The sequence below is a fragment of the Panthera uncia genome (genome assembly GCF_023721935.1).
Source record: "Panthera uncia isolate 11264 chromosome A1 unlocalized genomic scaffold, Puncia_PCG_1.0 HiC_scaffold_17, whole genome shotgun sequence".
NCBI lineage: Eukaryota > Metazoa > Chordata > Mammalia > Carnivora > Felidae > Panthera > Panthera uncia.
This window is the reverse complement of record NW_026057577.1, coordinates 75134471-75147231: the sequence shown is the minus strand read 5'-3', so window position 1 is coordinate 75147231 and position 12761 is coordinate 75134471. Positions and strand designations below refer to the sequence as shown.

Here is a 12761-nt window from a genome sequence, read left to right as displayed (position 1 = left end):
CAGGCCCGCAGTTACAGTTATGAAAGAAACGGTCAACTAAATTGCAGCAGGTTAAACTGACACAGTTACCAACGTCCCTTGAGTTGTTTTTCTGTTGCGAGTTGGCACCGCACCCTCCACCCCGCCCTCCAGGGACTTACAAAGGTAGTAAAAGCTTTTTACTGAACCAGGCAAGGGATACCCACAAATGAAGAAGAGTTATAGGAGGTCAATAACCCGGTCTCTATTTTTCTCCGTCTCCTCAGGTGCCCCGCCCGTTCGGATCAACAGCCACCCCCCACCCCCACCCCGAAGGAGCCTGTGTCGCAGGTCGCCTAAGCGTAGTAGGCGGCGGGAGGTGACCACAGTTGCCCAACAGTTGGGTTCCCAGGCTGCCTGGTGTGACGCACAGCCACTCCACACCCCTCCGGACAGGCGCTCTGTCTGGTCCGGGAGCCCGAGGGCGATGCGATTCGAGGCTTGGGCAACCGGACCCCACGCAAGACCCTGCTCCCTCCGCGTATCCACCTCGGCCCTCCCGCTGCACCCCCAGGCCCAATGTGGTTTTTAGCATTTCCCTAGCCCCCCTTCCCCCCCGGCCGCTTCCCCGATAGCTTCTCAGTCTCTTCGCCGCGAGGTCCTTGCGCAACGTTCCCAGTGACAGCAGCGTCCATACCCGCACGGAGCGGGCCTGCAGCTCCCACTTCCCGGAATTCAATTCCGGGCCTCTAAGGGAGGGCGCCGGAGCAAGGATCAACAGCCCACGGCCGTGGCCAGAGTCCTGCGGCCTCCGCGCGACCGGCGTGCGCGCCCCCAACCGTGAGCGTGCGCGCCTCACTCTCCGCCCGCCTCAGCACCAATAGCTTTCCTTCTACACCCCGCGGCTCCACAACGTAGCCCCTCCCACCGTCCGCGCGCCAGCCGGAGGTGTTCGGCGTGCGCGCGCCCGTTCGCCCGCCGGCCCGCCTCGCGCCGAGTGGGGAAGGGGAGTGAGCAGAGGCGCTTACGTCGCGCGGGAGGCGGAGGCGACGACGACCTCGGTGGTGGTGGCGGCGGAGGCGGCTACGACGGAGACGGTTGCGCTCGCTCTCTCGGCGTCATGGCGGCTGCCGGGAGCCGATAAGCGGCGGGAGCGGGAGCGCGCGCGTGGCCGCGGCGACGACGACGGCTCGTTACTTCTCGCTTTTGCTGCCTTCGCCGTTGGTGCTTCAATAATGAATTGATTGTTGGATCCGCTCCGCAGGGGATCGCGCGTTGGTGCCGCGGCCCGGGGCTTCCCCTTCCCCTCCGCGTCCTTCCCCTTCCCCCTCCCCCTCACGGACTCCGGCTTACCCCGAGACGCCCGGAGCCCGAGGACTCACTCGGCGGCGGAGACCGCGGGCCCGGGCGCGGGGGAGGCCGCTGATCCGAGTGGGCTCTCTCCGCCCCGCGAAGCCTGCACGCCCGCCGGTAAGAAAGGGGGTGGCGGGCGGGTCAGGATGTGGCGGGGAGGACGGGAGCCGGCCAGGCGGAGGGCGGGGGCGGCGCGGTGCCCGGGCGGCGGCCCAGCGGCCGGGCGCCGGGCGAAGGCCGGGCCGCTCTGCGAGGGCCGGCGGTGGCTGACGGGCTCGGAGCACAGGGGGCGTGTGAGTGGTGAGCGCGGGCCGGCGCCGAGGAGCGCATCCTCGCGCAGGACGGGCGGGCAGCTGGGCAGTCGAGCCCGGGCCTCCTCGGCTTGGGGCTGGCCGGGCCGCGAGGGGAGAGCTGCAAGGCTCGAGCGGCAAGCACTTGCCCGGTGCGTTGGTCCCGCCGCGACCCGGGCTCCCAGCACGTGGGGAGCGGCGGGGAGGGGGAGGGGGCGGCGGCCCGGGCGAGCCCGGGAGGGCGCGGGGCGGGTCTGCGGGAAGTTTGAGGCGGGAAGAGAGACTCTGGGACCGGGATGAAGGCCCAGAGAAGGACGGGGCTGGAGTGGGGTCGTGTGCGTCTGGTTGGGAGGCTGCTTGAAGCGAAGCTGCGAAGTATAGATGAGGGAGGGGGAAGGTTTCCAACCTCCTTTCGAGTACCGCTTTGAAAACTTAGCAGGAGTGAAGCAACTGTGAAAAGACGGGGCGCAGAGAAGGAAGATTGAAGAGGTTTAGCCACTTAGGGAAGAGTCATTGTTAAGACGCGTGAAAGGCACCAGAGAGCTGCGTGCGCTTGGAGCTTCACAACTTAAGGTTGTGAGAAGGGTCTCAGAAAGAGGACTTACTCCGACACGGAAGATGGGGGGGGGGGGGGGGACAATGTACGGAGAAAGCCATTTTGAGGGGCGAAAGGAAGGTGAAAAGGAAATAACGAAAAGATGAGTGAACTTTCTCGATGAAGAGAGACTTTAGAGAAAGAGAGGCAGTTTATTAAGTAGCTAGATTTTTAAGACCTAATTGTTTTATGGTGTAAAGCTCTTTGACTAGTTGGAATTAATATTTAGTGTTAAGAATAAATGTTGCGTGGAATGGTTACTTTTTGGATGACCAATTCTTGCAAAGAGTCTACTGGACTGTAGTCTCTGGAGAATTACAGTCCCAATGAAGATGCAGAGTTTGCTCTGATTGAGTTGGCAACAGCATATTTTCCCCCTCTTTTTTGTGGAGTGGAAATAATCGTAGGAGTAAATTCTCTTTGCTGAGGTCGGCGGACAGCTCTGCTTTCAGTCGCCTGTCTCGGTACTTTCTGGCTGGGGAAGGATCTGACGTCTCCTTCCCCCGCTTCTTCCTCTCCCTCCCCTGCCAGAGATCTCCTTTGTTTATTCGTGGATGGCTTGTAGGTGACTCTCCACTGTTGTGCTGAAATCTTGAAAGGTGGAAATGCTGTGTCTTGGCTCATGATTTCTACCCCAAGCCCCCTTTTTTAAATAATCCTAGTGTATATTACCTTTTTTGTTGTTGTTTTTGAATGGAACCTCTGCAAGCCCAAACTGGATAAATATTATTTAAATTTTATCACTCCACTCTCGGTTTACCTGTGAAAGAACACATTTGTTTTGACCTACACATTTTTCGCTAAGATTATGTGATACACTTTTATTCTGTTCTTAATGTGAGCATTTTCAAAACTTTTTCTCACTCAAGTACAAGAAGTTCTTGATAATAGGAATTAGTGCTTGATTAAGTTTTTCCCCCTTCATTTGTTTGACCACGTATCCATTAAGACTTCATTTTCGGTTCTTGGGAACATATACATGTATGTATATGTTATGTACTACCACTTTGCTTTAGTTATCTGTTTATAACGTGTATGTATGTGTATTGACACACAGTTTTAGTCTAAAAGTTTTGTCATTCCACAAATATTTTAATTTCGTCTGTCAAAAATAAGCAATAGTGTGCTAAATTCTAGTAAGTAGGCAGGAGTGTAGTTAGTAGAAGCCTAAGCATTTTGAGTGAAAGACTCCTACTCCTTCCTTACCATCTCTAATTTAATTGGCCTAGGTAGATTTGTATAAGTTCTAAATAGATGGATTTATCTTTTTTCTACAGGATATTTTCTTAGCTTTCTTAATATTTTTTTTTTAGGTGAATCAAAAGGGCCCCAGGAAGCCTGTGAATGTTGGAAAGAATTCATCTGTGAATTTTTGATGTTTAAGGAGTTCATATTTGTATTCATCTTTTTAACTGGGAAGATTTGTGTTTTATTTTAAAACTTCTTGATATTTACAATGAATGGACACAGCGATGAAGAAAGTGTTAGAAACAGTAGTGGAGAATCAAGGTAAGCACTTTATTATCAAGTATGTATTATGAAGAGAATGTAAAACTTGTGTGACTCTTTAGTTTTCCTAATAGGTGGCAGAGTTTTCAGATCAAATTCTTCCTCTTAGTTATCCAAACACTTAAAAGTTTCTCATATGCTTTGTCGATAATACAGGTTTTCATTTTTTTTTTTTCATTGAGATGTACAAAGAAGCATTTAAATACAGAAAGTTTAGGTGACTTAAATCTCTTTGGTGGTTTATATTGTTTGGGTCAATGAACTAGAGCAAGTAAAAAGAAACATTTAAATTGATTTGTCTATTAGTGCACTCTCCAAATAAAGGCAGCAAGAAGTTCTTTACTTACTTTCTCTAGGATTTTGTTTTCTATACCTGTCCTGTCCAGTATAGGAGCCACTAGCCACATATTGCTATTTAAAGTTAAACTATTTAAAATTACAGAATATTCAAAATTCATTTACACAGTCATGCTCAACACAATTCAAGTGCTCAAAGCCATATGTGGTTAATGGCTACCATGGTGTATTATGCACATAGAAAACCTTTCCCTTACTGCAAAAGTTGTTTTGGGCAACACCGTTCTGGACATCTGTTAAAGTATTGTTGCAACTCTTTTTCTCCTCTATTTTCTTTTTAAATTTGAGTTTTAATTATATACGAATGAGTAACTTGGGCCATGTCTTTGCAAAGAAGATATAGTTAATGGGAATAACCCATACTAAGCTGTTTGAATGTGTTAGAAACCTCTTAAATACAAAGACTCTTTAAATTCTTCTGTAGCCCCCTAATTTTGAGTTATCTGCACATTGATACAGTCCACATAGTTATGTGTACTTATCAGTAGAGATCAGGAATGTGAGCATTAGAGTCAGACTACCTGATTACTTTTCCCAGTTCTCCTTATTAGCAGTGTCAGGGAAAATTATGTTACCTCTGAGGTTTTGATTTTTCACTTACAGATGGGTATTACAATATTGTTTATTTTATTTAAAATTGAGAATAAGTGAGGTGTTCTATGTACAGGTCTTAAGAGAGTTCCTGATATAATGAGCACTCAATATTTGCTTATTATAATTAGCATCATGTTTTATGTACCATAGGATACTACATAACTGGAACGTTAAATTACAGTAGTGGAGAAAGGTGATGGACAAGAAACAGGAAAGTTTTGGCAGTTGGGAGGGTTTCAGAAAAAATGTTGGATAGAAAATGAGAAAATGAAGCAGTGGTATAAGTATTTGACTTGAAACTTGGTATTTTCTGGTCATGTTAGGTAGGGTTTATCAGCTTTCACAGGCAGACTATTTAGATAACAAGAACATCATAGAGAAAAAGGAGCAGTTATGGAAAGCAGCATTATTTAGTTGAATAGGTATGGTATCAACATTACAAAACCTGAGTTGACAACTCTGTGTTAACTTATTTCTCAACTGTAAAAAAAAAGACTTAAACCAAATGATTTTGAAGTTTCATCTTACCACTTAATTTACAAAGTATAATAACATATCAGACAACGGAGTTCCAGAATCACCAGAGTTGAGAGGTTAAATTATAAGAGTTGTGAATCTCATCTTTGATTCATATCTCTATAGCTGTATTGACTGTATTAAGTGATTAGAAGAGTCACCTTGTCCACATTCTTTTATTCATCAGTGAGCAATGAAATGGTTAACAGAAATATCTAGAGAATACCCAGGAATTTAATAAACTACTCACAAAATAGGAAATAAGACTCGTGAGAGTAAATCTTATAGTTGAGTATTCAGATAGATCTTGTGCTTTTACAGTGTGAGCCCTTATTGCTCCAGTCATGTTTTATGTATTTTGCTGCCAGATCCAAAGCAAAAAAGGAGTAGTGGTAAGTCAGATTTGGTAGTATAAAGTGAAAAAAACCCCTGTGAAATCAAATTCACTTAAAGCAATCTTTTATATGTATACTTATTTAAAATAATTGCAAATCATACTCTCTATTCTGAGTCATTATTTCTAGTGTATAAGTTTTATGTGCTTCTGAGAAGTGTGCTTGTCAAGTTATCTTGTTCTTGCAACTGCCCGGTGTTTATCAGAAGGAGGGAGACCTGCTTCTAATTTGCTTTCATTTTCTTCCTTATTGGTGTTATGCTATCCTTTTCCTTTGCTCTAGTGTCATTGTTACCAACCCTCAGTCACCGTCACCCCTCACCCCAGAAAAAAAGTTTTTATATTAAGGCAGTACAGAGAAGGGAGATTGTGCCTAGTTAAGAGTGAGGATATGAATTTATATTAGGGGGATTTCTTGCAGAAACAAAATGTAACTATGAATATTAATATAGGGTTGAAAGAGGAGAAATACGTTCTGCTTTTAAAGTTGATATACATTGTAAATAGTTTTTAAGGTAAAATTTGATTTTTATTAGCTAGAAGTTTTAAATGTACTTGTGCTTTAGATTTTTTTTTCTTTGTGGAGGTTCCATTTGTTTCATGAAATAAAATTAAGCAAGTAGCCATTTGACAATTTTGGTTGGTATAATTAGCTTTCTACTGAAAGTTTTTTTTATTCTTGTCATGTGGAAAGGTATCTATGACCATTGACTGAAAGGAGGAAGAATACACAGGAAGATGTCTCTTTGGCTATGCTATAACTGACAATTTTGAAACTTATTTACTGAGAAATGTGGGTCAGGATGCACCTGCACATCAGTTTAAACTCAGCATAAAGTTTATTATATAACTGAAGTTAAGCTTTCTAAAGATGATTTTGGAAGATTTCAAAGCATCAATTCCCAGCTGTGTGGATTTGAGCAAAAAAACAAACAAACAAACAACCCCCCCCCCCCCCCCCCAGGTTTTCCAAATCCTAGTTAGACTTTATTTTAAAGTTCTCTTGAATGATGATTTAATCCAGAAATAGATTTGTGGATGAAGACCAGAAATATATAGTAACATTTTGCTAATTTTTAGATGATTCCTACATGCTTAATCCTCAGAAGAATTTCTCTCCTTGGCCTGCAGATTAAATTTTTAATCTAGAATTGTTCATGTAAATTTGATTATGTACTTGAATCACTTTGATTAGCAAACTATGCTCTTGAAAAATTTCTAGAGTGAGGGAAATTGTTGGTGATGTGCTACAGTGGTCTTAAGCATTTACACTTAATGTATGTCTGGCAATTGAGCTTTATCAGCCTTACTCTTAAAATTCTTTGGATTTCAACTTTTAAAGTGTTTTGTATAACTATTAAGTAGGAAATACTATCAATGAAAAGTTTCCAACTGAAAATCTCCTTTTGTAGAAACTCACAGTTTTTAAAAGGCTTTTTAAAGACTTTGAGAAGCCCTGTAGTCTAAAGGACCTGTTAATTTTTTTTTTTTTGATGTTTATTTATTTTTGAAGAAGAGAGAGACAGAGCATGATGGGGGAGGGGCAGAGAAAGAGGGAGTCACAGAATCCTAAGCAGGCTCCAGGCTCTGAGCTATCAGCATGGAGCCTGCCCCATGTGGGGCCAAACTCCAGAACCTGGAGATCATGACCTGAGCCAAAGTCAGAGGCTTAACCGACTGAGCCACCTAGGTGCCCCTAGGACCTGTTAAATTTAAGGAACACCCAAGTTAAAGTTAACTTAGACACTGGCGATGTTGGTTTTTTTACCATATATTTATTAGTGTCTTGTTGAAGACTACTATGGTATACCATTTTTGGAAACATTGCATTTATGTACACACATTCCAGAAAGTTTTCTTGCATCAAAACAGTTTTTTTCACTAAGTAAATTCGAATAATTTTTAAAGACAATACTAGTTAAAATGGTATTTTCTAAGTTTCTTTGCATTTATCTCAGTTTTAAAAAAAGACAATTCTTAATTTTTTTTTAATGTTTGTTTATTTTGGGACAGAAAGAGAGCAAGTGGAGGAGGGGCGTGGGGGGGGGGGGAGAGAGAGAGAGAAAATCCCAAGCAGGGTCTGCAGTGTCACTGCAGAGCCCCACATGGGGCTGGATCCCACTGACCTTGAGATCTTGACCTGAGCCGACATCAAGAGGTGTGCACTTAACTGACTGAGCCACCTAGGAGCCCCTCAGTTCATTCATAAATTTCAAAAGGTTGTGCTAAGAAACATTTTCCCATGATGTCATTATTTGCAGGAAAGTATAGCTCTTTTATGCCATATTCTGTTAATCCCTGTTTTTCAGCTCTGTATATACTGTCTCCATCTTTTCCTGTTAGTTTTTTCTTTCCTCAAATATTCTGTATGTGCTACTTAATCTAAGATCATTTCTTACATTTTGAAAATTCAATAAACCATTATCCAGGAGCTTTAGCAATAGGTTACTCTCTAAGTAGAATTTATTGAATTAAAATTTTCATAGTATTTCCTAGGATGGTTGTTAATCTAGATTACTATAAAGTGTTTAAATGTACTTATAACTGGTAAGGATAAGACAACTGTTTATGATTTGACTTTCAAATACATTACTTTTATCTGCATAGGCATGAGACAGTGTGGAGACAGACATTAATTTGTAATTGCCCCTTTTTATACTGTTTACATAGTTGTTTGTTTAAGGTCTTGGTGACTGGTGGGTTGTATCTGGTACAGTTCTGTATTTAAAAATAAAGAGTATTTCTTTGTGGTGAAGAGATAAAGAATAGATGGAAAAAATTTTCTTACCTTTTTTACAGAAAATTTAAAAAAATACATAAATAGAAAAGTTAAAGCTCCAGTTGTGGTCCTTGGACCAGTAGCATCACCTGGGAGCTTGTTTGAAATGTACAACCTTGGCCTTCCCCCATCCCCACCCCCAGCCCTCGTGAATCAGAATCTTCATTTTAACAAGATTTGCAAGTGATAACGTGTTCGTATTAAATTCATATGTATGTAGATGAAGCTTTTTGCCTGGAGTCATTCAGTACCTTGCTATTTTTTTCGTTATTGAACTTGTTGTTATTACACATGCTTTCTGCCCCCCCTCTCCCGGAACCCCCAAAAGATGGTGTCATGGCCCATGCCAGCAAGAGGTTGAATACATTTCATATCTCTTGAAACAATATTAATGGCATGCAATAATTATTGAGCTCTTATTCTTACTAGGCAGGCATGGTGCACATAGTGCACAGTGTATTACATGAATTTATCATAGTTCATTCTCATAAAATTCCTGTGATGTATGCAGTATTATGATTCCTACTCTCCAGAAGGGGAAACCAGATTTTTAGCCATTTTTAAAAATCTTTTTTAAAAAACTACTAACTAAATTCCACACTTTACTTGGATTTCATTGGTTTTTCCATCAATGCCACTTCTGTTCCAGGATTCAATCCAGGGTACCATGTTGCATTTAGTTGTCAACTGTCCCCAGTATCCTCTGGTCTGTGAGAGTTTGTGTCTTTCCTTGATATCCTTAACAGTCTTGATAAGTGCTGGCCAGGTATCCTATAGAATATCCCCCAATTAAAATTTTTCTGATGTTTTATTAGGGTAAACTGGGGTTATCAGTTTTTAGAAAGAATATCAGAGATGAAGTGCTCTTCTAGTCACATAGTATGAGAAGCATTAATAGCCACATGATATTACTGATGATGTTAACCTTCATCACTTAGCCAATGTAATATTTGCCATACTTCTCCAGTTTAAGTTACTGTTTTTTTCCTTCCATACTGTATTCTTTGGAAGCAAGGTACCATATGTCCAGCCGTCTCTGGGGGAAGGTTGGAATTAAGTTCCATCTCCTGCTGGGAGGGACTATCTACATATATTAAATAGAATTCTTCTGTAAAGAACTCTTCTCTTCGATTCATTCAGTCATTCATTTATATGAGCCTGGACTTTCATGTATATGTATTTTATACTTTGGATTATAATCCAGTAAATTATTTATTCTGTTGCTCAGGTTATTCTAGCCTTGCCCATTGGGAACTGACTTTCAAGTTGGCCACTGTGTCCTTGTTACATACTTCTATCCTTTTGCCCTAGAAACAGCCATTTTTCCAAAGAGCTCTGGATCCTTTTGTTGGAGACAAGGGTATTAGAAACCAAGGTTTGGGTGCTAGGTATGCTCGTTACTATGCAGTTATCACTGCTTCCAGGTCCTCTCAGTGGAAAAAGCAGACAGAGCTATGTAGTATATGTATGTATACTAAACTACCTATATCTGCCTATCTGTAGTTTCAGTGTCTATCAGTATGCATGTTAAGGTAAACATGAGTTCGTACTGATGTCTCCAACTCTAATTCTGTACTACAGGATTCATCCTAACCTTCCTTTCTTGCTCCTTTATAACTTCAATCTCCTTCAGAGAGAAAGCTGGCTCCTACCATCCACCATCCCATCATGCACTTCAAGCTCATATACAGGTAAAGCAGTTTCAGAATTTTCAGGCCATACTCCCAGAAGAAAAAAATTATCAGCTAGAATACAGTGTTTATGTAGCGTATTTACACAGTTGGTAATATATTTAGCCTTACGGTTTCTAGTCAAAACACTGTTTTCTAAAGTTACTAAAGTTAGCTTCTTCCTACCACCCCCTTTAGTGTGGTTGTCATAAATTTGTAATAAAGTTAGATTCATTTGGCACAGTTTACATTCCATTCTGTGTTCTTCAGTCACATGGGTTGATTTTTTTTTAATTTGCATATATTACATTTACTCTGTGATGTACAGTTTTATGAGTTTTGACAAATGCACAGAATCATTTATCCTCCACCCCATTACTATACAGAATGATTTTTTCACCCTAAAAGTTCTCCTGTGTCCCAGATATACTGAATCAGAAATTTCATTTTAACAAAGATTCCCAGAAGATTTGTATGCATATTAAGTTCATATGCATATAGGAGAAGCTATTTATCTGGAATCATTCAGTATCTTGCCATATTTAAAAATTATAAATTAACTTGAAGAAAGATTATTATGATTTACAGGTGATAATGGAATAGCTAGGTGTTAACGCGCAGTGAAGTGAATATACTCAAATTCATGGAACATATAGGTATACAAGTGAGGTGAAAGAAAATGGAATTACTAGAGTAAATAATAGGCTATAGGGAAAGTTTTCATGGAGCTCTTCAACTTTTGTAATCTTGATGATAAGAAATGATGTAGTTTGGAAAGAAAGGAAGAACAAATGGTATATATTCAGTAGTGGGATGGAGAGGAAAGTTTTTGCAGAGGTCATAGTCCCCCAATAAAGAAGTGTAAGTTCCTAATAAAGAGAATGTGTTGGACCTGCTACCTTTGCAGTTCTTTACTCTGACGTTTAGTCCCAAATGAAGGAAGGAGAGAAAAGAAGTATAGCTGAATAAATGCAACATGTATTTTTTTAAATGTTTATTTGAAGAGAGAGAGAGCACATGTGTGCATGCAAATAAGTGCCAGCAGGGGAGTGAGGGAGAGAAGGAAGGGGTGGGGGGGGGGGGGGGAGAGGGGGAGAGAGAGAGAGAGAGAGAGAGAGAGAGAGAGAGAGAGAATATCCCAAACAGGCTCCACACTCAACTGGAAGGCAGACATGGGCTTGGTCTCACAACCTTGAGATCATAACCTGAGCCGAAATCAAGAGTCAGACGCTTAACCAGCTGAGCCACACAGGAGCCCCAAATGCATCATGTACTGAGAGAAAATCACTCATGTGAATAGACTGGTCAGAATCACTGGTTTAAGGAGATAGTCTAGAAATTTATTGTACCAGAATCAAGTTCTTAATGTATGAATGACTGAGAAAATTGCTGTTTATAATTAAGGATATATTATCTGTCACTGTGATAGGAGGTGATTATTTAGTCAACTTTAAGTAAATGGTAAACTGTATTTGAAAGTTCTTTGGTGTGGATGTATTGAGATATAAGTTATCATTGAGATTAAAGTACAAAGACATGGAAAGTTTTGTCTAAACAGTACTGGTTTCTGGCACCCAATGTCTACAGTAACTCTCGGAGATGAGCCATAAGGCCCAAAAATAGTGGGGAGCTCCTTCCCTCCCTCCCCCCTCCCCCCCTTCTTTCCCTCCCTCTATCCCTCCTTCCTTTCTCTCCCTCCCTCCTTCCTTTCTTTCTCTTTTTTCTTTTTTTCTTTCAAGAGGGAGAGAAAGAGAATTCCAAGCAGGCTCTGTGCTGCCAGTGTAGAGTCCACCACAAGGCTTGAACTCATGAACCGTGAGATCATGACCTAAGATGAAACCAAGAGTCGGATGCCTAACCGACTGAGCCACCCAGATGCCCCTAAGTCAAGTATTGGCAGTGTCAGGTGGTTATAGTCGGTACAAACAGAATGACAGCATGCATCAATTTGAAGGTAGGAGACAGAGAAGTTTAATTGTAAGACAAATGGTTAGTTTCTACATCAAGCCCAATGTCAGAATGAAATTTTTTATTGTTGTTTTTTAAAGAGATCATGTAAAACCCTGGTGATCTTAGATTTTATGTGTTAAAAGTCTTGATAATGGGGCTTTTATGATGGTGAGGTGTGTTGACAGGCTTAGGCAAAAAGCAAAGAGAAATTTTTATACCCAGGAAAATGATTGGTTAGATGGCAGTAAATACTGTGCTGGAGAGCTATTATGTAAAGAAATGGGTCCATTGGAGAAGAGTGGAGTTGCAGTCTAAATTCCTTCAAAGGAGACCATTATTTTTGTGCTTGAAGTAGATTATAATATGATAATTGCCATTTGATGCAAACTACTACAATATTCCCATTTCTAAATGAGTAAATCCTGAAGTAATAAGAAGTATATGAAAGGAAATTTTATAAGAATTACAATTAGTTGTACATGAGTACAAAAAATGTAAATTTCTTTATTACCGTTTTTGTATGTATTTTATAGCAAAGGATTGACTTAGGGTTTGGTAGTTTGTCTTAGTCATGTTATACTACTTTGGTGATTTTACTTAAAAATTTTTTTTTAATTGAATGGTTCACAGTAAGTGGAGGTTTTTTGTTGTGTGCAGTACACTCCCATGGGTATCTGCAGACTGATGAAATACTATAAATAACTTTGTTAGTAAAGCATATAGTGCTGGGAACTTAGTTTTTGCAGTAGTATTCATTAAAGTAATAAAAAGTATATACAATACATGTTTCAAAAGT

The 12761-nt window shown here is 41.2% G+C and overlaps 1 protein-coding gene across 3 annotated transcripts in view; it reads left to right on the top strand.

The window, feature by feature from the left end:
* The first annotated feature begins 357 nt into the window (after window positions 1-357).
* Window positions 358-12761, top strand: part of CHD1 (chromodomain helicase DNA binding protein 1) — a 75516-nt gene continuing 63112 nt past the window's right edge. For 2 of the 3 annotated variants that reach the window (XM_049647645.1, XM_049647643.1), the window contains exons 1-3: window positions 358-1428; window positions 3510-3705; window positions 9979-10036. In XM_049647645.1, the coding sequence (XP_049503602.1) occupies window positions 3657-3705; window positions 9979-10036 (107 nt within the window). In that variant the 5' untranslated portion in view covers window positions 358-1428; window positions 3510-3656. The remainder of the gene's footprint in view (window positions 1429-3509; window positions 3706-9978; window positions 10037-12761) is intronic. The other variant, XM_049647644.1, reaches the window with a different exon arrangement.